A 26,225-nucleotide genomic window follows, 5' to 3' on the forward strand; every position below is an offset into this window, starting at 1 on the left:
TTTAAAGTGCCTAGAACAGGGACTGGTGCACTCACTTAATAAATCATCACCATCATCATCAATCACTAATAGTACTGTGTACTGGGTTCTGTCATTTAAACCTCACAGAGACCTTGTAATATGTGGACTATTTCCCTATGGTTTATAAAATTGTCATCATTCCTGACAGTATGACTTAACCTCTTGAGAGTTCCTAAGCCAGAACCACCTAGCTAAGGTGTTCCCAAATTTCTGGCCCTCAGAAACTGAGAGAATAAATATTTATTGTTGTTTTAAGTCATTAAGTTTTGAGTAGCTTGTTACATAGCAATTAATAATGTAGTCAGGGATGCATTATAAACATGCCATTTTCCAGAGTGTAATGGAACACACCATAGGTTTTCAGAATTGACATTATAGTCATAAGCTTTTTAAAAAGTAATTCCTATGCCCACCATGGAGCTGGAACTCACGACCCCAAGATCAAGAGTCACATGCTCTACCAACCGAGCCAGCCAAGCACCCCAATTATAGTCATAACCTTAATGTAATTCAAATGATTGTATTAAAGTGGTGATTACATTGTCCCATTTCACGGATGGAAACACCAATTTTTGTTTTAATAGCAATGCTATTATAATAAATATTAAAATAGTACAATTATAATATCACTAAGGGAGTAATCTAATAGAGCTCATTTGACAGAGGGGGGAAAACGTCACTTCTAGAGGTAGCACTATGGTGTAAATATAGTGCAAACATCACTGCCACCTGAAGGTGGCAGAAGGCGGAAGGGATACAGGACTTCTTAGCATCAGAGTTGGTATTAAACATGGTATCTTAATAATTACAGGCATAGTACAAATAATGACAGAGCTTTTCTAAATTATATTAATTATACTTCAGTACAATAATATAATTAATATAGTTATGGAATTATGTAAAATGGTTAGTAAGTGTATGGTATGGTTATGGTATGGTTATGGTATGGTATGATGTATGGCATGGGAAGTAGGGTGGGGCGGGGTAGGGTATAATATAGGTAACAGCCACATCAGCACCAGTAGTCCCAATTGATGGCTGAGGCTGGAGTGCTCAGCCTATCCTGCCATTAGGGCAAATGCCCATGACAATTATGGCTTTTTTTTTTTTTTTTTAACATTTATTCATTTTGAGAGACAGAGCACAAGCAGAGGAGGAGCAGAGAGAGAGGGAGACACAGTATCCAAAGCAGGCTCCAGGCTTTGAGCTGTCAGCAGAGCCTGATGCGGGCCTCAAACCAATGAACAGTGAGATCATGACCTGAGCCGAAGTCGGACAGTTAAACGACTGAGCCTCCCAGGCACCCCGACAATCATGGCTGTAACCCAACCTTGCCATAAATGTCAACACCTGCCACATTGTGTCATATTTATTGTCCAGCAATATGCTTGGGGCTGGGAAACCTCAGCCCTGCCACATTCCTCTTGTCCTCAGGGTTTCATATCCACTGGTGGTTCCTCTGGTGGAGGAGGTAGACCTCATGGAGGGCAGACCACATGGAATGATGGGATACATAAGTTCTGGGGTGGATGCTGACAGAATGGTTCCCTGCCTGTTGGTTCCCCACTATTGTCCCTCCCCACTTTACACGGCCTGCCCACAGCAATCAGGAGACTGAGTACGGAGACAGCACTGACCTTGTGGACACTGGGGAAGTATGCAAGTCAGATACACTGGGGACGGGAAGGATGGGGTGGTTGGGTGAGAAAGGGTTAGGGCTTAGGTGTGCTGAAGTGTGGGGAGGGGCATTAAATCTTGAATTAGGGGACTGTAACCAACCCACCCTCCCTTCCTCATCCCCTACCCCTGGAGTTTAGCTCACTCAGTGTGGGGCACGTGGTCAACCTTGATGTTATTACTATCATTCATTTTTCCACTTAAACTTATACTGAGTGTCTACTTTGTGCTAGTGCTGTGCTGGGTGCCCTGAACACAGTTGGAAGAAGACAAAGCCTGGGCATCATGAGGTTGACAGTCCAGTGGGGAGGGGGGAATGATAAACCCAAACCAGAAACATTTAATATCAGGTCAGATAGTGGTACTTGCAATACAAATATAGTACAAAATAGTGATCCCAAGAAGTGTGTTACTCCACATATAATGGTGGAGATGGTGGTGGCAGGGGGTTCTCCAAAGAATAGAAAAGGACAGCAAGCTGCAGCATGGGCATTGGGGAAGCAGAGTACTCTCAGAGAACACAGCTGAGCAAAGGTCCAAAGTGGAACAAGCTTTCTTGATGCTTGAGCTGCTGACAAATAATAAAAATGCTGACCAGCTACAACTGCAGGCTCTCCAGACCGTATGCCCCTTTTATTATAGTTATAACTTTACACTATAAACATTAAATGTAAACATGTAAAAATATAAATAACTGAAGTGTGAAAGTCTGATATAAAAGTTACATAATTCAGTAATCATACATATTAGATATTATATAAATAAACATTTTAATATACAATAAATATAATGTGCTATATATTGTAAATATACATTACTATAATAGTAATATGCACATATAAAATTATACAAACCTATATTTATAATCTAATATCTAATAATCTTTTATCAAATATAATTTAAATTATCACATGGTAAAACATACTTTTTTGAGATTCATCCATATTGTAACTTGTGTCAATAAATTATTCCTTCTTATGTGTAAGTAGTATCTCATTGTATGTCCTACAACTTATTGAATTATTCACCCACTACATTTGGGTTGTTTCCAATCTTTTGGCAAGTGAATATAGTTTCTGTCAACATTTGAATCCATATATAATTTTTCATTTCTCTAGGTTAAATACCGAGGAGCAGAACTGCTGGTTCATAGTATATGGTATATGGTTAATTTTATAAGAACCTGCCAAATTTTTGTCCAGAGTGGATATATCATTTTACCTTCCCAACAGTAACGCATTAAAGTGTCCATTGCTCTGCATCCATGACAACTTTTGGTACTATTTAAAAAAAAAATTATTTTAAGCCATTCTAAGCGTGTAGTAGTATCGCATCACGGTCTTAATTTGCATTTTCCTAATGATGTTGAGCATCTTATCATCAGCTTATTTTCACCTGTATCTCATACAACCATGTGGATGAATCTCAAATACATCACAAAATGAAAGATGTCAGACTCAAAAGGATACATACATATGTACATACAGATACCCATATATTTCTGTAACACCGTGGAAAAGGCAAAACTATAGAGACCAGAAACAGATCAAATTAGTGACTGCAAGAGGCTGGAAGTAGGGAGACTGCCTAAAAAGGGATAGGAAGGAATGCTGGGGGAGTGAAGGAAATGTTCTGTCTTGACTGTGGTGTTAATTACATAATTGTCATTTGTCAAAACTCTCAGGATTCTACACTAAAAAGGGTGATTATCCACACCTCAATAAATCTGACTTTAAAAATATCTCAGTACTATAATATCATAATACATATAAAAGAGAAATAATTTGAATTAATTGACAAAAAAAATAACATGTTTCCCTCTGTGAGGTTTGGGCACCGTCATGCAGATGTTGGTCAGATGCTGTGTCCATTTATAAATAGTAATGATATTAACAACAACAGGATACCCTAATTGGTAACCACTAGCCCTGCTCACTTATTCAGCCCTGATTAAGTCACTTCATTCTCAGTAATTCCATTTTACAGGTGAGGCAATTGAGGCTCAGGGGGAAGGTTTGCTGGACTGGCCCAGAATCCTCAGCAGATCAGTGTTGGCACCAGGATTTGAATCCACATCCACAGCTTTCTCTATTCTGGTTGCATCATGGGAATCCCAGCTGGTGGTCTCCTGGGCCCCTCAGATCCTCCCCAGCCCACTCTGGGTCACTAATTCCCCAGAGGGGCCTATGAGGCGAGGACCTCATCCTCATCCCTTCTCTCTCTTCCAGGTTTCTCATCCATGTAAACAGTGGGGATGTGGAGAAGCAATGCTGGAGAACTTGGCAGTAGTCACACAGGGGCCTCATGAAGCAATATGGGCAATGGGGAACTAGCATTATGTTAATGGAGACCAATGGGGAAAAGCAAACTACCAGGATTTAATGGAAGGTTTAATGGAAGGTTCACAGACACTCTTAATAGGTAATGGACATCAGCAGACTTTTTGCTGGTTATTAATGTAGGTACTATAGAGGGGGATAGTGGAGGCTCCAAAATGCAGATGGATAATGTGGAGTTTATGGTGCATTATCAGTCATTGCCCTTACTTGTGTGGAGGGAAGCAGGTTAATGACACCAGTGTTCAGAGAAGGTATTGAGGGCATCACCACATGCTGGGTTGGGGACAGTTACAAACACTGCTAGATGGGGAAATGGGAGATCATTAGTCACCGTTGTTGCAATGGACAAGTAATGAAGGGGGATCACAAAGCATCCTACTAGAAGTGTAGTAAAAGTATCAGAAGATATTATTAATAGTTGGATTAGGTGGGGTATATCACAGTTTCCTATTCTGAAGATTGTAGGAAGTGGTCATCAGTTACTACTTACGTGAAAAGTGGGAATAAATGGGGAATATGGAGATTACTAGGCTTTGTCACAAGTGAAGTGACAGACATCATGCTGGAGGTTAGTTGTGGAGGAGGTAATGACATCTCCAGGACTATTTCCTGGAATTAAGGAGGGGTGATAAACGTAGTACTGAGTGAAAGAGGGATAACGGGTGTACAAATACTGTGCTGCAGTGGGGTAAGAAGTAGGGGGGTGTCCTTCAGACACTCTCTTGAGGGGGTCAGCAAACACTGTCATAAATTGAGGCATAATGGTGGGTTGCAAGACATTTAGTGAAGCCCCAGATACAGTACTGAATGAGATAAAGGGGGTTAACAGTGGATCACCTACCATACATTGTTCTAAGATAGGAATAAGAGTAAGGTGGATCATCAGATACTGTCAAAGGGTGAGATGAAGGGAGTTAGTGATGGATCAGACATCCATCCAAGGTGGAGTAATGGCACTACCAAATTTGGGTGAGAGGGTTCAGGAGTATTCCCAGCCTTGCCCCCTGACAAGGTTCTGTCCCCATCCTCAACCACAGTGCTGTTGTTCACAAAGGCAACAGCACCTTGCACAACCCCATTACTTGCCACTCCCAGTTGTTACCAGTGGACTGACCTGGAGGAACCATTCTGCTCTTTCCAATTTGGCTGCCCAACAGCTGAGTGTTCAGTCAGACCCTGTGCCTGCATATTTGAGAGACCACTGCTGCCAGTCTTGGGTCAGACACCTAACTTCCCAGGAAGGTCTGCCCTGTTTGCTCTCAGCCTCTTCATACTATTAGAGCTGTGGTCCTGTCGGGACATGAGGAGTGGGTCTGTAGGTGAGGGTCTGGGGTGGGGTATTTGGAGCTGCGAATTTCACAATCATGGTAGGAAATCCTGAACACTAAGCATCTATGTGGGATTTCCTGTCTCACTTTTCCCTTCTTTAAATTGGCTGGCATCAGGCAAAAGGTTTATAATAATGTTTCAGCTTTGGGGAAAGGAGGCAGAGGCCAGATAAAAACAAGCTGAAAAAGCCTGGTGTTTTAGGCAAGTTGGTTCTCCCCATTGCAGCATCGTATGCTGCAATACAGAAAAGATTAAAGGAAAGTTGTGATGAGCAGGGTCAACACTTCACAGTGTGCATTCATGGAATGTCTGTTGTTGTCAGGCACGGGTCAAGGTTCACAGTGGTGAACAAAACAGAAAAACATTATAACGTAGGAGCCAGAGACAAGTAAAATATACAGGGCATCGTGGCAATAAGTGCTATGGAGAAGGATAAAGGATAGAGGGGAGAGGGTCAAAATTTTAAACCAGGCAGGAAAGCACAGGGAAAGCCTCTGTGAAGAGGTGCCATTGGAAGACATGAAGGAGCTAACCACACAGATATGAGTGCTGTAGATGCAAAGGCTCTGAGGCAGGACCTGAACTGATGTGTTTGAGGCATATGGGGAGAAGGTGCTTGTGGAGTCCATGGCATAAAGATGGGACACAGAGAAGACTTGAACAAATGTTGAGGTGTGTTTTAATATGAGTTTCTAATTTGTTATTATTATAAATGTCAGGGCATTAAGGCAGACAAATAAGCTGGAAGAACTATGACAGCAAAAGGGAGATGGAGATGAAAAGTTGACCAAATGACCTGAAAATTCTTTTCAGCTTTCCTGAGGGTAGTGGAGGTTCACAAAACACTATGTTGGGAGCTAAATGAGATAATGGCAGTCAGCAGACATTAGTATTTAGCACTAATGCAATTATGTGGGTGTCAGAAGACAATATTCTAGGAACTAATGAGGGTCAAATACACTTTAGTGGTAGAGATGATAAGGGGTGGGATTACAAGTCATGATGCTAGAGGATAATGGGTCAACATACACTCGGAGGTTTGTGTCTGCATACATAAAGAACTTTTTTACTGAGTTATCTCTTTCTTGATGGAAATACTCAATGGGGGACCGGACACACACAACCATGTTAGATTCAGCAGAAGAATGAGAAAACACCCCAAACGGTGTTAGATAATGTGTTCTGCAGCAAACATCTCACAGAACTTAGGATCTGTCACTATCATATACATTATGTTGTTGTACCATTCAACCCGTTGGTAATCTGCCTATTCCACAGTAAACAGGATTATCATTAACATGACTTAATATAACCTCTCCTATGCAGAATCTGGTAACAATGTCCCATCATATATTTATGAGAAGCCTTCTATCCATTTTCCTAGTATGAACACTTCAAGGTTTAATGAAGGTGGTGTTAATGTGGGAAGGGCCCCCTTCATTCAGGGCCCTATTCTTTACTATAATGTGAGACACTTTGATGGGGTATTTCTACTTATAATATGCATATTTTTCTGCTCACAAATTTAATGATATACAATCAGACCTGATCTCACTGAGATTTTCTCACACTGTTCTTCTCAAGTGTGAATACTCTGATGGACATTGAGCACAGATTTCTGGACGAAGCCTTTCCCACAGACTACACACTTATAGGGTTTGTCTCCAGTGTGTGTTGTCTGATGTTTATTCAAATTTGACCTGTCTGTGAAAGCCTTCCCACACTCAGCACAGACATAAGGCTTTTCTCCTGTGTGAATTCGCTGATGCACTTGGAGTTGTGATTTCTTAGTGAAAGATTTGCCACAGTCACTGCATTCATAAGGCTTCTCTCCAGTGTGGATTCTATGATGTATAATCAACTCTGACTTCTGTCTGAAGGTCTTCCCACATTCAGAACAGATGTAGGGCTTTTCTCCTGTATGGGTTTTTTGGTGTTTACTGAGATTTGATCTGCCACTAAAGGCTTTCCCACACACAGCACACACATATGGTTTTTCTCCTGTGTGAATTGGTTGATGCACCAGGAGCTGAGATTTGGACGTGAAGGATTTCCCACAATCACTGCATTCATAAGGTTTCTCTCCAGTATGAATCCTCTGATGAGTAATGAAGTTTGACTTCCGGATGAAAGCTCTACCACACTCACCGCATACATAAGGTTTCTCTCCTGTATGAATTTTCTGATGCACAATAAGTATGGATTTCTGGTTGAAGGCTTTCCCACATTCATGGCATTCATACTGTCTTTCTCCGGTATGAATTTTCTGGTGTATATTGAGGTGTGACTTTTGGGTAAAGGCTTTTCCACAGGTACCACATTCATAAGGTTTTTCTCCAGTATGAATTCTCTGGTGTGTAATCAAATCTGACCTTTGTGTGAAGGCCTTTCCACATTTAGGACATATATAGGATTTCTCCCCTGTATGAGTTTTCTGATGTGTAATGAGATTTGACCTGTTGGTGAATGCCTTCCCACATTTAGCGCACATATAAGGCTTCTCTCCTGTGTGAATTCGTTTATGTACATGGAGTTGTGACTTGGAAGTAAAGGATTTCCCACAGTGGCCACATTTATAAGGTTTCTCTCCAGTATGAATTATTTGATGTGCAATCAAGTGAGCCTTCTGGATAAAGGCTAGTCCACATTTCATGCATACGTAAGATTTTTCTCCTGTATGAATTCTCTGATGCACTGTGAGTGCTGACTTCTGAGTAAAGGCTTTTCCACAATCACTGCATTCATAAGGTTTTTCCCCAGTGTGAATTCTCTGATGTATAATCAGTTCTGACCTGTACGTAAAGGCCTTACCACATTCAGTACATATGGACGATTTCTCTCTAATTTGAACTTTCTTATGTGTAATGAGATTGGAACTATTGTTGAAGATCTTCCCATATTCAGTATATATAAAGGGTTTCATTCTTGTGTGAATTCGTTGATGTACCTGGAGTTGTGACTTAGAAATGAAGGACTTCCCACAGTTATTGCATTCATATGGTTTTTCTCCAGTATGGATTCTTCGGTGTGCAATCAAGTGTGTCTTCTGTATGAAGGCCTGTCCACATTCAATACATATATAAGATCTCTCACCTGTGTGAATCTTCTGATGCATCTTGAGCGTGGACTTTTGTGTAAATGCTTTGCCACAATCACTGCATTCATGGTGTCTCTCTCCAGTATGAATTTTCTGGTGTATACTGAGATCAGAGTTGTAAGAGAAGCCTTTTCCACATTCACTGCATTCATAAAGTTTTTCTCCAGTATGAATTCTTTGATGCCTTAAGAGAGAAGATACTTGGAAAAAAGCTTTTCCACATTCACTGCACTTATAGGGCTTCTCTCTAGTATGGGTTCTCTGATGTATAATGAATTCTGGCTTCTTTACAAAAGCTTTCCCACAGTCAATGCACACATAGAGTTTTTCTCCTGTATGAACTTTCATATGTACCCTGAGCTGTGACTTCTGGGTGAAGATCTTTCCAAATTCAGCACATTCGTAAGATTTCTCCCCAGTATGAATTTTTTGATGTTGAGAGGGTGCTTGTTTATAGCTGAGGATATTTCCACATTGATTATGGTCCCATAACTTCTCTCCTGTTGGAGAACACTCAGGGTCAGTAGAGGAAGAAATTTTACCATATTCAGTAATCTTATTCATGTTCTTTGATGCACTGTTTCTATAATGACTGTGTAAATCTAAATTATGCTTCAAAGTGTTTCCAAATGAATCACACTGAGGGGCTCTTTTGGGGGAAAGAATGTTTTGGCTCACATGGATTATTTTTCTAATGTCCTTATATTCATAATCCTTCTTTGCAGTCAGTATTTTCTTGATGAAAACAACATCTCTTAAAGATTTGTTTTCTCTTTGCTGATAGCTTTCTGTCTGGTCATCAATCTGCCACAATTCTTCTAGAATGAAATACAACAAAATATCACTTGTAGCATCACCTTCCTTCTCAATGTAGAAAAGAAGCTTTTTCATGGATTCTCTGCTGTGAAGTCTGCAATCTAAACTCTCCTTCACAGAGGAGAATGATGGTTTAGCTGAAAGAGCAGCTAGCAGAGGCTAGAGGGGAGGGTCATATGGATCATCCAAGTTGAACACAGAGAAAAGGGTGAGGGTGACTCATTTGAGGAGGAGGCGGGTAACAGTGGTGATAGGAACATTCTGGGATACAATCAAATGGTTAGAGGAAATAAACTTTATGAACATAATCCACCATGGACAGAAGTAGAAAAAGTAAGGCAAAACCCAAGCTATATAGCACAGTAACATTTATATAATAATACATACCCCAAGTCACTTTAAATTTTAAAAGAATATGCACGAATTAAAAAATATGTTTCCATCACATAAAACAGTTGCCTACAGTGAGAAGTGAGATGGGTGTGGGGAAAATAAAGAAATGGGAATAAATCAAAAAACAAAATACAGGAGTCCCTTCCCTTATCGGAAGGGGACATGTTCCAAGACACTCAGTGGATGTCTGTCTGAATCCTCAGAGGTACCAAACCTGATTTTTTTTTCTTATTCAGTGAAGAATGTTTTAGCTTTTCACTTAAAGGAAGCACTTTATGGCTTCTCTTTGGCATACCACAACTGCCACCATTACTACTCTTTTGCCCTGGGGCCACTGTTAAGTAAAATAAGGGTTACTTGAACAGAAGCACTGCAATATCATGACAGTCAATCTGACAAACGAGAAGGCTACTAAGTGACTAGTGGTCAGGTAGTATATACAGCGTGGATATGCCAGACAAAGGGATGATTCAACTCGTGGGCAGGATGGAGTGGGATGGCATAAGATTTCACAAAGCTACTCAGAAAGGCACACAATTTAAAGCTTATAAATTGTTCATTTCTGGAATTTCCCAATTAATATTTTCAGACCATGGCTGACTGTGGGTAATCAAAACCATAAAAAGTGAAACTGCAGTCATAGAGAATCTTTACCCAGACTGATAATGACAGTGTGTCCTGAATGAGGACCACAATTAAACTCAAATTTCATCACGTGAGGTATAGAAATAAAGCAATTACAAAAATCAGGCAATGAGGCAGAGAGACCCCAGTTAGTGTAACGTCAACCAATATTGGAAGGAAATAGCAGAAAAGTACTTCTAAAGGTTAAGTGACAATTACCCCCAAGTCATCAGTTGGGTGAAAGACATGGGGAACAAGGAAATAAGAAATCTTATGTCAGTGCCTATGGAGAAAATAGGAAGAGAGCCTGGATGGACATAATATTCTGAAGCATCCCATAGTAGAAAAAAAGGAATGATAGAGGACTATGGGAATGGGAGTGTGACATATAGTAAGTTTGAAAGAAAGCAGATCCATGAATGCCTGAATGCATAAAGAATCATAGACAATGGGGAAGACAGAAAGAAAAAAAAAAATCCTTAATGAGGCAGATTAGCATGTGATCCAGACTCCAAAAAGCCAAAGAAGATGGTTAGAAATGATGAAAGCATTTAGTTATTTGAGAGGCCAATGTCAAGAGTCCTAAGCAGTAAATTAGAACAAAAAAATTAGAACCTTCCAAAACAGTCATCTTAATAGCATTTTAAAGATGCCAGTCTTTTTCAAGACAGCTGAGAGCTCCCCTTTCTCCCACCTGTCTGGTCATGCACACTCACCTGAACAGCTCTGATGTGGGCTCTCACCCTGCAATGCCCAGGGCTCCTTTCCTTGCTCCAACATGAAAACTTCTGGTTGGGGAACTTCATACCCTGTTTATGAGAAATGATAAAAGACTGGATCCAGCTAATTGTGTTTCAAAATGTAATCAATAGTCTTGTTCAATGAAGTTTTGTTCTTCAGGAATGTAACCATTTATTTCTTGGAACAGAGTAATGTTCAGAATGCCCAAGGGGATAAAGAACCCTAGACAAATCAAAGTCAAAAACATTACATACTTCAGATATCTCACAGCATTCAGCAACTGAGAACAGAAATACTCTCACTGTGGATCTGAGTAACTGTGCTTACCTACTGAAAGCAGGTGACTGTAGGTCTCCAACATCACATCCCGGTACAAGTTTCTCTGAGCAAGGTCTAGATGCTGCCACTCCTCTCTGCTGAAATCTACAGCCACATCCCTGAAGGACACCGATCCCTGTAAGGGCACATTTCCAGTTCAATATGAATAGTTAGCTTTGGGGGATGGAGACTAGGAATATGGAATGTGGGTTTTGTTGTTATTAATTTTTCCTCTTTTTAAAAACTCACCTCCCATTTCCCTAACATTTTATTATGGAAAATTTTGAACATACAGAAAATTTAAAAGAATTTGTAGAGTGAAAACCTGTTTCCCAACCACTTAGAATCTATCATTAACATTTTGCTCTATTTGTTTTATCATACATTTATCCATCCTTTTATCATCAATCCATCTCATTTTTATTCAGTTCAGAGTAAAGTGTAGATGCCAGTACACTTCATCCTAAATACATCAGAATGCAAATCATTTAACTAGAGTATAATGTTTGTTTACCTTTTTTAAGGTAAAATTTTCACACAATGAAATGTACAAATCCACAATGTACCATTTGAAGTTCTGACAAATGCCTACACCTGTGTAGTACAGAAACTTTTAAAAAATGGTATTTCATTCAGGGTACATATTAAAATATCTAGTTTTACACAATCATTTTGTGGGAGAAAGAAATCTAAGAAGGAATTTCTGCTATTTATTCTATACTACAGTCAGTCAATTACTTATTTTTCAAAACTGAAGAATAGGCTCTCTCTTAGTCTTCTAGCAAGTGGATGAATGACCTATGATACAGTTTCTGAGCAATTTAGGACCAGCCATTATGCTAGTCCTAAGAACAAAGAAATGGATTATTTATGTTTCTAATCTTCTAGCAACTTAAAAGACCTAAGATTTAAAAGAAGGGAAAAAATAGACACAAGTTCACTTAAGTGTTAAAAAGTAAATCTCTCAAATGGAACAACACACTGAGGACCCAAAAAAGGAAAAAGTGTATTCGACATGGGGCAGTGAGTTTGTATTAGTTGAATTTAAGTTGAAATATGATAAGTGTAATAAAGAATGGGGGGTAAAGGAGGTCACTTCCCAGAGAAGACAGAAGCAAAGGTGAGGAGACAGGAAAATTACATGATGAGTTTGGGAACACCAATAATATATATATAATGGAGAGAAGTCTGCATGACATGTCAGGAAGGTGGTTATGGAAAAAACAGTTTGATCATAAAACAGGGATTTTTTTTTACTTTTAGTAAAGGTGATTAAGGTAATCAGATTTATGTGAATTTTTTTCCATAGAAGATCCCTATTGCAGGATAACCAAATAAATGATGAAGGAAGTTTCTTACATAACAATTCTAGCAAATAAATGAAGTTGTTAGGGTAGAATTAGAATATCATAATTTTGTAATTCCTAATGAAATAATGAATTTATTCAGTAATCATTAATTTATTCACTATTCACTAATTCAGTAAACAATTGCTTAACTGTTTCAGGTGAAAGACTGAAGAGAAGTTTACAATGATAGACCAGCTAATAACATCTACATTCAACAATTTTAACATCACAAAAAGAGAGACAACCAAATATGTGCTTCCTGACATTATATAGTAATTGATTTCATTATATCATCTATTAAGTATTCTTAACAAAGAAAAGAAAAATCCAACCTGAATCTCATTCAGCCTCTAAATCTAACAAATCATTCACAGGTAAAGTGAAAGTGAGAGAAACATATTGAACAATATTAAGATTGAAACGTAAGCTAAATCCAGAAGGCAGCAAATGACCCCTTTCTTCCAAAAATAAATTATAAGGGCGCCTGGGTGGCTCAGTCAGTTAAGTGCCCAACTCTTGATTTTGGCTCAGGTCATGATCTTGCAGTTCGTGGGCTTGAACCCTGCATCAGGCTGTGCACTGACAGTACAAAGCCTGCTTGGGATTCTCTATCTCTCTCTCTCTCTGCCTCTCTCTCTCAAAATACATAAACTTTAATAAATAAATAAATTACAATAGAAAAAATAATAGGAGGGAAGCTTTTCTTTATTAAAAGAAACTTCAGAATCATACTAACCAAATGCAACTTGAGGACCTTGTTTGACCCTTCATTAAAACAAACCAATATTAAAAAAAAAAAAAAAAAAAAAAAAAAAAAAAAAAAAAAAACCAATATTAAAAAGATATTTATGATGGGTTTTAAAAACCTCAAATGATAACCAGGTATTAGATGATATCTAGGAATTACTGTTGTTTTAGATGTGATAAAGGCTTAGTGGTTATGTTAAACAAAAAGAAAGAAAAAAAGAATTCTCATCTCTTAAAGATGCATGTCAAATTATTTACAGATAAGATATGGTGTTTGGGATTTGCTTTAAAATAATCTAGCAGCTGAGGGAGTGGGGGGGGGGTGGTTTTAGATGGAATTTAAATGGCAGAATATTGATGACTAATAAAGCTAGGTGGTAGGCACGAGAAATACAAGGGCTCCTGATACTATTCTCTTGACTTTTGTATATGTTTACTTTTTTCATAATAAAATGTTTTTTAAAAACATGATCCTCCATATTTAAAAATTTTCATCTGTAAATGCATAATTGAAGGAATGGCTATTTCTACCTAAAGTCATGAACATTTTAAAAAAGAATTATATAGACCTGAATACCCACACTTAACAATTTATAGAAACAGTAGACAGGAAATAATCAATGATATAGAAGAAACAAACAATAGGATCTAACTGAAATTTACAGAATATTCCAACTAACCAGTGGAGTACACATTCTTTTCAAACACCTACAGAAGAGTGACCAAGACAGACCATAACCTAGACTGTGAAACAAACTTTAACAAATATAAAAGAATTAAAATAACACATAGCATCTCTGATCATAATGGAATCAAACCAAAAATCGGTAACAAAGACAACAGAAAAATCTGCAAAGGAATTATATTACAAAATAGTAACAAAAGCTATCCAGAAAGCCACAAAATATTTGGAAATGAAGTAACACATTTCTAAATAACTTATAAATCACAGAGGAATTCTCAAAAGAAATTTAGAAAATACATAGAACTGAAAGTGAAAATATATCAAAATCTGTGGGATGCAGATAGAGCAATGCTGAAAGGGAAATTCATAGCACTAAATGTTTACATTAGAAAAGGGGAAACAATTTAAAAAATGGGCAGAGGATCTGAATAGATATTTTTCCAAAGACATATAGAAGGCCAAAAGGTGCTCAACATCACTAATCATCAGGGAAATGTATATTAAAACCATAATGAGATACCTTACACCTGTTAGAATGACTATTATCAAAAAACAAAACAAAACAAAAAATAAGAATTAACAAGTACAGATGAAGATGTGGAGAAAAGGGAACCCTTGTGCACTATAGGTAAAAATGCAAATTGGTGCAGGGGCGCCTGGGTGGCTCAGTCGGTTGGGCATCCGACTTCAGCTCAGGTCACGATCTCACGTTCCGTGAGTTTGAGCCCCACGTCGGGCTCTGGGCTGATGGCTCAGAGCCTGGAGCCTGCTTCCGGTTCTGTGTCTCCCTCTCTCTCTGCCCCTCCCCCGTTCATGCTCTGTTTCTCTCTGTCTCAAAAATAAATAAACGTTAAAAAAAAAAATTAAAAAAAAAATGCAAATTGGTGCAACCACTACAGAAAATAGTATGGAGGTGCCTCAAAAAATTAAAACTAGAACTACCATATGATCCAGCAATTCCATGTCTGGATATTCATCCAAAGGAAATGAAAACAAACTCAAAAAGATATATGCATCCCTCCATGTTTACTATAGCGTTATTTACAACAGCCAAGACATGGAAGCAACCTAAGTGTCCACCAGTGGATGAATGGATAAAGAAAATGTGGTATATATACACAATGGAATACCATTTGGCCGTAAAAAAGGAGTCTTGCCATTTGCAACAGCATGGATGGACCTTGAGGATATTATGCTAAGAGAAATAAGTCAGAAAGAAGAACAATTACCATATGATCTCATTTATATGTGAAACTCAAAATAAAAAAAACCTAAAGTCACATATACACAGAACAGACTGGTAGTTACCAGAGGTGGGGAATGGGTAGTGGGCAAAATGGGTGAAGGCAGTCAAAAGGTAAACTTTCAGTTATAAGATAAATATATCATGGGGCTATAATGTTACAGCATGGTGACTACAGTTAGTAATACTGTAATGTATACTGAATGTTGCTAAGAGTAAATCTTAAAAAATTTTCATCACACAAAAAATTGTAACTATGTACAGTAATGAATGTTAACTAGACTTATTGTGGTGATGATTTCACAACATATAGAAACATTGTATTATGTTATATACCTGAAACTAATATAATATTTTATGTCAAGTATGTATCAATTAAGAAAAAAGGAAAGGGGAAAATTGTTAAATCAAGAAACTAGAAAAAGAAGAGCAAAATAGACTCAAAGCAAGGAGAAGAAAGAAAAATAAAGAGCAGGTATCAATGAAATTAAAAACAAAAATTTAAAAAAAACACAAGAAAAATCAATAAAATACAATGCAATTATTTGAAAAAAATCAATAAAATTGATAAGCTCTGTTGACTGAGCTATTAGACTGGCAAAGATAAAAACAAGATACAAATCACCAATGTCAGTAGCGAAATAAGAAATACTGGGGCACCTGGGTGGCTCAGTGGGTTAAAGATCTGACTCTTGATTTTGGCTGAGGTCATGATCTCGTGGTTTGTGACATCAAGCCCCAAGTGGGGCTCTATGCTGTCAGCTAGGAGTCTGGTTGGGATTCTCTCTCCCTCTCTCTCTACCCCTCCCCCACTTGTGCACATGCGCATGCTCTGTCTCAAAATAAATAAATAAATACTTTAAAAAAAAAGGAAAAGAAATATTATAGATGCAGCTGCCATTTAAAAGGAAATACAGAGAATATAAAAATTCTATGCTAATAGATCCAAAAACTTAGAAGAAATATATTACTTCTTCAAAAACCACAAACTAACAAAACACAACTATTATGGAACAGAAAAGATGATCCTATAATCATGAAATTAAAGTCTTAATTTAAAAGCTCCTGAAAAAAAGAAATCTCCAGGCCCAGAATGCTTTATTAGAGAATTCAACTAAATATTTAAAGAAGAGTTAGCCTTATTTTTACAGTCTTATCCAGAAAACAAAAGAGAACACTTCCCAAATAATTTTGTGGGGCCAGCATTACCTTGATATCAAAATTAGACAAAGATAGTACAAAAAAGAAAACTACAGATCACTATCTCTCATGACCTTAGATGCAAACATCCGCAAAAAATATTACCAAATTACAACCAGTAATGAAAAAAAAGAATCGTGCACCACCACTGTAGTATGTTTCGCAATGCCCTTTTAGGATCTATAATTGTTTCAAAATAAATAAAAAGTTTAAAAAAATACATTGAAGAAAGTGTATTCTTAAAACAGAACATTTGGAATAGACAAAAGTGGAAAATCAGTCATGAGACCCACTGCACAATTCATGTGAGAGAATATGAATTTCTTACTTAACTAAACTTAAGACTGGAGTAGTAAGGCTATAGAAGGAATTGATATTAAAAAGATAAAATTGACACCAGCTGTGAAGGCGAGAAAAAGGGACTCAAATAAATATTAGTTATTAGTTCAGTCCAATATCAGTTATTAGTTCAGTCCAACTGTAGATTTTGGTGTCACCGATGGATTTAAGGATTAGAGGAGGAGGCTGGGGGAACAAGACAAGAAATAATGATTTAAATTTTGTGCATATTGAAATTTAGGTGATAAGACATATATAAGGGTATATACTAAGTAGTTGAATAGAGAGATAGTATGGAGATAAAGATTCGGGAGTTGTATGTACAGAGCAGGCCACTGAATTCAGGGGAGGGAATGAGCATAGAGGAAGGACAAGGGAATACAGAAGTATATCTCTCTCTTTGGGAAGTATATCTTAATGACTAAAATTATATTATTTGAAAGCTATCTTTTTTATTTCTTCATTTAATTGTGTTCAGAGATTATAGTCTGCTTCTTTATGATGTGTTGATTATGGGGCTTAAAACACTGTCATTTCTTTGAAAATGTTCCCTATATACTTGCAAAAATACCTGTGCCCCGATTTTTCTCTTTCACACACTGGCATAGTCATACCCTACATACACCAAAACCCCAGCCCCCAAACCCAATATCATCAGAATTAATGGCGAATAAAGAAGATGTTATATTAGTAGCTTTGACTCCTTACCAAAATGAGCTTCTTATAAACAGTTTGTCCAGGAAAAAATCTCCTCATTCAAAGATAATAATAAACATCTCCTGATGTACAAAGATACTATAAGTAAAAAGAATGAGAGAAAAAAAGAAGAAATTAAAAGAAACATGCTAGAAATAAATTGTCACATGACAGAAGAAAACACATTCACCATGATTTCAAGGAATTCACTAAAACAAACAAAAAACTACCTAAAATAAATAGGAATCTCAGAGTCCAAGGAAGAAATAATGGAAAAACAGGCTAAAGCAAATGGTTATTCAAGTTTTTGAAAAATAAATTGGCAGCACTCTGTAAAGAAGTGAAAAAGAAAAGCAACACAAAAATGGAGGTCTCTCTGAAAGCAGTAAAACACCATGTGAAAACACAAAAAGCGACAAGGATAAGATTAAGACAACTGAGCAACGTGAAACTTTTAGAGGAAAATAGAAAAAAATAGAATTTAATAAAAACATCTAATAAACAGAAGAATCCTTGAAGTGGAAACATAGAACTTTTATCATTTTTCACAGTATAAATTTAATAGATATTGTCTAAAACAAGAGAAAAGATTTAGTTCAAGACGTTAATGTGATAAAGATCACACTAAGAGGGCCAACCATACAAAAAAGAAACCAAACCTTCCAAATTACTGAAAGGGACAAAGAAACAAAAGCAAGAATACAAGGTCTAAGGTGACAGATCTATAAAAGAACTATCTTTATCAAAAGTGTACATAAAATACATCTTTTCTAAATGCTATACAAAAAAAATTCACAAGGACTCCGAGGACAGAAAAAGGATGAGCAAAAGTTGTATCTCAAAATGCCAACAGGAAGGAAATGAGCCTCCAATCAGACAGGGCTGAATTCTAGGGAAAAAATATTAAACATAACAAGAACATAATCCAAAATTAATTTCAGATGTCATTACTATCACTGCATAAATTTCATAGCATCCAAATTCATTCACAGAAACTACAGATAAATATAGACAAATATATTCATGGTGGGAAACTTAGTATCTCTCAGTTCCAACAGATAAAGTAAAAAATAAATAAACCACATTTGTAAAACTTCATAACTACATAAGATAGCTTATTGATAAGACAGCAAATTCTGTATCCTGAGACAGTCTTTTCAGGTGCCTATGTAACATTCAGAAGTATTGAACATAAAATCTGCCCACACACACGTACGCACTTTACACAAAACTTAACATTCCAAGAAGCAGAATAAAATCAGTGCAAATAAATCTCTCCAAAGCTGCAATCCTAATTTTATTAAAAATAGAATTACTTAGGGAAACAAAAATAATGTAAAAACAGGGAGGGGGACAAAACAGAAGAGACTCGTAAATATGGAGAACAAACTGAGGGTTGCTGGAGGGGTTGTGGGAGGGGGGATGGGCTAAATGGGTAAGGGGCACTAAGGAATCTACTCCTGAAATCATTGTTTCACTATATGCTAACTAATTTGGATGTAAATTTTAAAAAATAAAAAATAAAATTAAAAAAAAAAAAAACAGAATTACTTAACTAAAAATCTTAATATCTAAAAGTGAAAATGTGGAAAACAGTAATTAAAGATTTGGTGAGAAATTTACTATGTTTCTAGAAACTCATCCATTTCATCTAGATTTACATTTATTTGCATGACACAAATTATTTTTCTAAATTAGCTCTCAATGCTGTTTTGCTATATATTTTGATATACAGTATTGTTATTATTGTCGTTTTAGATATTTTACTATCTTAACTTCTTTGATTTGGAGTTGACTACTAAATGAGAAAGTAGTGTCTGCTTCACATGTGTCCCTATGATAAGCCCTATTTGGCTACTGTTTTCATGTATTCTTGAATTCAGTTAATTAATACATTTGACTTCTGAATCTATGTTCATAATTTCCGGTTGTTTTTTTTTTTTACTGTCCTTGATTAGTTTGGGCATCAAGTTTAAGGTAGTAAACAAAATAAAACAAATACCACAAACAAGGCTGGAAATATTTTTAGATACCATCTTTACCCAAACTTTGGCATACGGGTCAAATGTAAATCCCCATGAAGTTTACCACCACTTTTAACTGTGTGTTCAATAAACATTTTAATTTCTTGAAAGGCTTCTGAACCATTTGTATCCACCAATTTTGACATCTATTTTTTGTAAAGCTATATTCCTGTTGTTTATATGATTTTATATAATATTCATTCACAATTGTTTTAATCTTTTTTTTTTTTACAATGGTTTTAATCTTTGATGAAGCAGTAACTGTCTCTGATGTTTTGTTACCTCTTTAAGTGTATCTTTACTCTCTGTTCTTGATTATCAGCGTGTAGAAGCCACTTATGCTTCTATCAGACATCTTCATCAATTAGTTTTGTTCTCCGTATGACTAATTTCTTCCCTTAACTGTTTTTTACTCCTTATTGTTACTTTATATTTCTTGAGTTCTTTTTTTAACTTCTTCAGTTTTAAGCGTTACTCATATCTTTCTTTTCCCCTCTAAACTTCAAGGATTCCTTAAAAAGGCATTTAAATCTATGATCTGCTCTTCTGTAGTTTAGCTTCACCACCAACTTTAAAATGTAGTTCTTTATTTAACTGAAATTCAACTCAAAGAATTTTCTAAGACACTTTATGGTTTTCCCTTTAAAGAATATTTATGTAGAAAAAAATGTTCAAAGTTTTCACATATAGGGGTTTCTTTTGCTAGCCTTTTACTTTTTTTAAATTGTGGTAAAATATACATAACGAAATTTACCATTTTAAAATGTATAGTTCAGTGATATTAAGTCTATTCCCAATTCCGTGCAAAAGTCTTTTACTTCTTATTTCTAATTTAATGCTCTTGGTTAGAGAATAAAATCAATATTATAGCAAAGCTTCATATTTTTTATCTGCCAGGATTAATAAGTTTTTGGAAGTAGCTCATAAAAATGATCAACAGAGAACCAACATCTAAATTTCAGAAAGAGAATAGAGAAATATTTATGTGGGGAGAAGCAGTTTAAGAAGAAATAGAGAAATAGTTTCAACATCGTGCACAAAAATTATTTCTAATCAGGAAGTTTATCCTCAGCCAAAAGATCAATATAGCATGAGGACAGAATAAAAGACAGTTTTTGACATTTCACCTCTCCACTATCATACAGTTGTTCTCTAGATGTGGAGACAATACCCATGTGTTTCTTATTCTTGGCAGAAAGATCAAGATTTGCTTCAGGGTAGTAAGAGAGTGCGGCTGCTTCCTGTGGCCCATCTGCCACTGCCCAGAGGCTCTGGTGACATATCAGAGGTATCGACTCCCAGGATGAATTCTTACCCCTGACATTCTTCCTTCTCACCTCATATGAACTGTCATATTCCTCTGGAACCAGGATCAGGGATTTTTGGGGAGAGGTCTGATTAGCTGACATCGTCATGGTAGGTCTCAAACTTTATTCTCTCAGGAGCCTAAAGCCTGGTAGGCATCTGTAAATCCAAGCAGAGCTGCTGGGGGGAGGCAGGCTGGAGTCTGGAGAAAGATCTAACCCAGGGGCTCCCCAGAGACAACAAGAAACCTAGAAGACAATGTCCACATGGTCACATACTCAATATTCATCACATAAACATTTCCTGCCAACACCAAGGCACCAAGGTGAAGTTCCCTGAACTAGACACAGAGAGCAGAGGCTCTCAAACTTTAATGTGGATTCAAAACACTTCGAGGGCTTGTTAAGATACAGTAAAAACCCTCCATCTCACTCCCAGTTTCTGATTCAATAGGCCTAGGGTAGCAACTTTCTTAGTCCAGTCAGGCTGCTATAATGAAACACCACAGACTGGGCAGCCTATAAACACCTGAGATTTACTGATCACAGTTCTGGAGGCTGGAAAGTCCAAGATCAGGGCAACAGTGTGGTCACATTTTAGTGAGAGACCTCACTGAAGGTTCACAGCCAGCACCTTCTGTGTGGGATCTATTTTACAAGAGCACTAATCCCATTTATGAGTAGTCCACCTTCGTGACCTAATCAGTTCCCAAAGATCTCACCTCCTTATACGGTATTTCTGGATTTCAACATACAAATTTTGGGGGGACATAAACATTCAGACCATAGCAGGGCCCAAGAATGAGCATTTTGAAGTAGTCCCCAGGTCATGTTGATGTTGCTGGTCCAGGGACCACACTTTGAGAACCACTGCTGTGGAGAACGTAAAGTTTAACAAAACCCGTGATGAGTACTGGTCAATGAGATACGGAGTAATATTTCTTAAGATTTGAACTGCAGCTCTGCTAACTTTCAGCTATGAGAATACGAACAAGTTACTTCCATTTTAGTTTCAAAAATGAGGATGAAAGTACCTATTTCAAGAGTTATAAAATTAAGGGCACCTGGGTGGCTCAGTCAGTTAAGCGTCCGACTCTTGATTTCGGCTCAGGTTATGATCTCATGGTTCATGAGATCAGCTCCGTGTCTGGCTCTGCACTGACAGCATGGAGCCTGCTTGGGATTCTCTCTCTCTCTCCCTCCCTCTCTCTGCCCCTCCTCTGCTCACTTTCTTTCTCTCTCAAAATAAATAAATAAACATTAAAAAAAAAAGGTTATAAAAATTAAATGAGATGATGCTTGTAAAGTATTCAACATCTCCCTGGCACGCAAGAGGCATACAATAAATATTGGCAATTACCATTCTCTACTAGATATTAAAACTTAAATATAAAAGCAATGTAATCAAAACAGAGAAAACAATAGCTCAGACAGTACTGACTTATGTATGTAATAAAAACGGCATTCAACTGAGTGCGCACAGAACATTTATTGTATAAGTGGCACTGATATAATTGACCATCCACCTAGAAAAAAACAAACCAGATTGCCATCACACACTATATATTAGACTGAATTCCAGCAGAACTAAACATTTTAAGTATTTGTATTTAAAAAAATGAAATAAATTTTAGTAGTATATGTTTGTATCAACATTGTGGTGGGGTGGGAGGAATTTTTAGTACACATGTAAGAAAACCCAGATGCTGTAAAAGAAAAAAACCAGATTATTTCTGGTTAGATGGTATTTCCTAATTACATGTTAAAACATACTTTAAAAATAAAAATGAAGGGGTGCCTGGGTAGCTCAGTCGGTTGAGCATCTGACTTTGGCTCGGGTCATGATCTCAGGATTGGTGAGTTTGAGCCCTGCATGACTCTCTGCTGTCAGCATGAAGCCTGCTTTGGATCCTCTGTCCCTGTTCTCTCTGCCCCTCCACTGCTCATGCTCTCTCTCTCTTTTTCTCAAAAATAAATAAAAATTTTAAAGATATATAAATAAATAAAAATAAAAATGCAGAAATATATATATTTTTTCAAAATGTGAAAATAGATTATCTCTGAATTAAAAAAAAAAATCTATCAATCAATATGGAAAAAAAAAAAAAGCCCTGGAAAAATAAAAACTGAACAGAGGATATGAAAATTCACAGAAAAGGAAATTTAAATGGTAAGTAACCAAAAAGATACCATTTTACTAATAGGAAAATGCATTAGAGCAATTAGATATAATTTCACCTCAGAATAGTAAAAACTTATTTTAAAAAAATCCAGTGCTGGAAATTGGGAAAATGACCCCTTTTATAAATTATTGGTGACAGCTTGAATTGTTACTGTATCTTTTTAGTTATTAGTCATATTTATTATTAAAAATAAACAACCGATCTTAATAATAGTTTCAAATATACAAAGCAGAAACTGACAGCAGAAAGGACAAGTGAACATATCACCTCCACGAGTTCACCTTTCTCTGTAATTAGTTAAGCAAACAAGATAAACTGTGAGATTATATATGAAACACAATAGAGGACACACATTGCTTTGATGTAATAGAAATGACATTTATGAAAACTGACCATGAACCAGACCGTAAAGCAACTTTTAAATTCGAGCATTACCCAGAGACATTATTTGAGATAGAGAATGCACTTCTAAATAACTCATGACTGAAAGAAAATAACTAAAACTGAAGAAAAAACAGTACTTAGATTTGAACAATAAAATGCTACACACCACAGCTTACTAATGCTTAGAAAGCGAGCTCATCATAGCCCTCACAGAGCCCCATAGCTGACGCCACAGATCAGTCACTGACCCAGACTCCCATCACTGAGCCGACAAATCCCACACTCATCTCAAGATCCCCATCATTGAACCAAGAGACTCCTATCATTGCCCTCACAGCAACGGATGCCACAGACCCAGAAACCAGTATCATTCACTCCACGGACAACACACCCGTCACGGACCCCCAGAATCCCTAATCACGACTAACCAAATCACCTCAGAGACCTCTCGGAATTAAACTGTGGAGAAGCTCCAGACATCATCGGCGAAAAAACATTCGAGGACCGCTTCCGCTTCCGGTTTGACCTTCGGCACCTCCTCTCACGGACAGTCGCTATCGCGCATGCTCTGAGTTACCTTGGAAGCCGCATATGCCAATAGCCAACATGGCGTAGTTTCCGTAAGAGACGCTGTCGGGCGAGAACATGGCCTCGCCTAATGGTGCTTCTGAGCGCGAGCCGCCATCTTTGGAGCGTGTCCATTCCGTACGGCGGAGGAATAGGCCTCCCGCGCGTTTTCTCAGCGCGAGGCGGCGATTGCAATGTAGAATATAGGGGTGGGGCTCTGGTCGAGGTAGGCTTCTGTGAGGAGGGAGGTCTTGGCTATGGTGTATGGTGCTCTGTGTCATATTTAGAAAAGCTAATTTGCCTTCCGGGATAAACCGCTCGGCTGAGAGTTAATTTTCTGCTGGAAGAAACCACCGGGGATGAGGGGAGCAAGGGAGGAAAAATCACCAAGTTATGAGCACAAACGTCCTATGTGCTACGGCTGAATCCTGGGAGAAATCGGCGGATGAGGGGAGAAGTCACGACAGTACAATCTGATTTTTGGAGACACCCTCGGGGAGAACGTGGAGAGGTCAGAGTGGGAGCCCCGTTTCTGGGCGAAACCACCGGCAACATAGATGTCAGAATGGGCAGTCAGCTGCAGGAAGGGTAGTTTAGCCTTTTGTGGGAGAAACCCCCCCGGGGATATAAGGTACTAGTCGGTGTCTTCGAGTTCTCTCCTGAGGGATGCCGCCAGGGCAAGACGGAACTTTCCAAAGGGCTGGTGGAGGGAAATGGAGCCTTGAATCCTCATTCATTTCCATTAGTAGCGACAATTACAAAAATAATAATAGTTTTTAATATCGTCAACGTGTGACGAAAAGCACCTAAGGGAAACTGCTGTTTTTGTTTATTTGTAAATTAAAATCTAAGAACAACGTCATTATTATGTGAATGAAGCCTAAAGTCCACGGGGGTGCTTATGACTGGGAGGTTGTAGAGACACAATTCCTTTCATCTGGCGAATTCCTAAACATTCTTTAAAACCCAACTAAGGGGCGCCTGGGTGGCGCAGTCGGTTAAGCCTCCGACTTCAGCCAGGTCACGATCTCGCGGTCCGGGAGTTCGAGCCCCGCGTCGGGCTCTGGGCTGATGGCTCAGAGCCTGGAGCCTGTTTCCGATTCTGTGTCTCCCTCTCTCTCTGCCCCTCCCCCGTTCATGCTCTGTCTCTCTCTGTCCCAAAAATAAATAAACGTTGAAAAAAAAAAAAAAAAAAACCCCAGCTAAATACTGGCTTCTGCCAGGACGTTCTATCTGACAGTGGTAGGAGGTTCTACTGAAAGTCTTTTAGCAGTCGCAGCGGTGGGAAGTGTTTTGAGGGAACCAGACCTAAGCTCTGATGTGGGCATGCTGGGTATCTTCAGGCTATTTATGCCCCTCTCTGGGCTTTAGCTTCAAAACTGGGCCAGTTACAGGGTTGGACTGTGCTTTCACCAGCTTGTCTGTCTTCTCCCAAAACTGGTTTAAGGAAAAATCGGTGGAAGTCTATTAGTGAACGCACATTTTTACCAGAGGCCCAAGAATTACGGTTAATTTTGTTGGTAATACGATTATGTTTACAAGAAGACTTAATGTTTTAGTGATTTATGTGGAAATACTAGCAAAATGTCAGCTTAAAAAACTTCATTGAGGAGGGTAAAAGGATAAAACAAAAATAACAGAATGTTGGTAAATGATGAAAGCAGCTGATAGGTACATGAAGCTCATTATAATGTTCTCATTTCTTTAGTATTTGTGTGAAAATTTCACAGTAAAAATTTAAAAAGGAAATGAATTTAAGAATCATTTACAAGGGCATATTATCAAGAAGAAAGCAGGTGTGTTGATAGTATTAGATTATACAAATTTCAAAGCAAACACTATTAACAGAGATGTTCCATGTTTTAATAAGATGCAGCTACCAAGAGCATACAACACTAATAAAATTTATCTGACAATATAGCTCTGAAATATATACAGCAAAAGCTGGTAAAACAGGGAAATTTTGAGGAACTCACAATCACAGTAACTAACATATCTTTCAGAAACAGATCAAATAGAAGAAAAGTAGGTATAAGACTATATTGGGATAACATAACTAATTTGTTTGATATATATCTACATTTTATTTTTATTTTTAACCAGAAAATTACATTTTTTCAAACATACATGGAACAATCATAAAAATTCT

At 37.6% G+C, this 26,225-nt stretch overlaps 1 protein-coding gene and 1 long non-coding RNA gene across 9 annotated transcripts in view; one reads left to right on the plus strand and one right to left on the minus strand.

Annotated features, from left to right (window-relative positions):
* The first annotated feature begins 1,258 nt into the window (after positions 1 to 1,258).
* LOC123578308 lies at positions 1,259 to 13,084 on the plus strand. Its single transcript, XR_006702297.1, has 3 exons — positions 1,259 to 1,676; positions 3,927 to 4,119; positions 12,863 to 13,084. It is a non-coding gene; the product is annotated as an uncharacterized LOC123578308 (long non-coding RNA).
* The window catches only part of LOC123578207 (zinc finger protein 569), a 322,725-nt gene continuing 298,803 nt past the window's right edge, over positions 2,304 to 26,225 (minus strand). The window contains exons 1-6 of one of the 8 annotated variants that reach the window (XM_045440908.1): positions 23,946 to 24,051; positions 20,976 to 21,191; positions 17,627 to 17,713; positions 11,365 to 11,491; positions 11,013 to 11,105; positions 2,304 to 9,281 (exon numbers count right to left, since the gene is read on the minus strand). In XM_045440908.1, the coding sequence (XP_045296864.1) occupies positions 6,946 to 9,281; positions 11,013 to 11,105; positions 11,365 to 11,491; positions 17,627 to 17,674 (2,604 nt within the window). In that variant the 5' untranslated portion in view covers positions 17,675 to 17,713; positions 20,976 to 21,191; positions 23,946 to 24,051 and the 3' untranslated portion in view covers positions 2,304 to 6,945. Of the gene's footprint in view, positions 9,282 to 11,012; positions 11,106 to 11,364; positions 11,492 to 17,626; positions 17,714 to 20,975; positions 21,192 to 22,006; positions 22,030 to 23,945; positions 24,052 to 26,225 lie in introns of those variants that run through there. The other 7 variants (XM_045440910.1, XM_045440904.1, XM_045440907.1 and 4 more) reach the window with 7 other exon arrangements.

This window comes from Leopardus geoffroyi, chromosome E2, assembly GCF_018350155.1.
Source record: "Leopardus geoffroyi isolate Oge1 chromosome E2, O.geoffroyi_Oge1_pat1.0, whole genome shotgun sequence".
NCBI classification, from domain to species: domain Eukaryota; kingdom Metazoa; phylum Chordata; class Mammalia; order Carnivora; family Felidae; genus Leopardus; species Leopardus geoffroyi.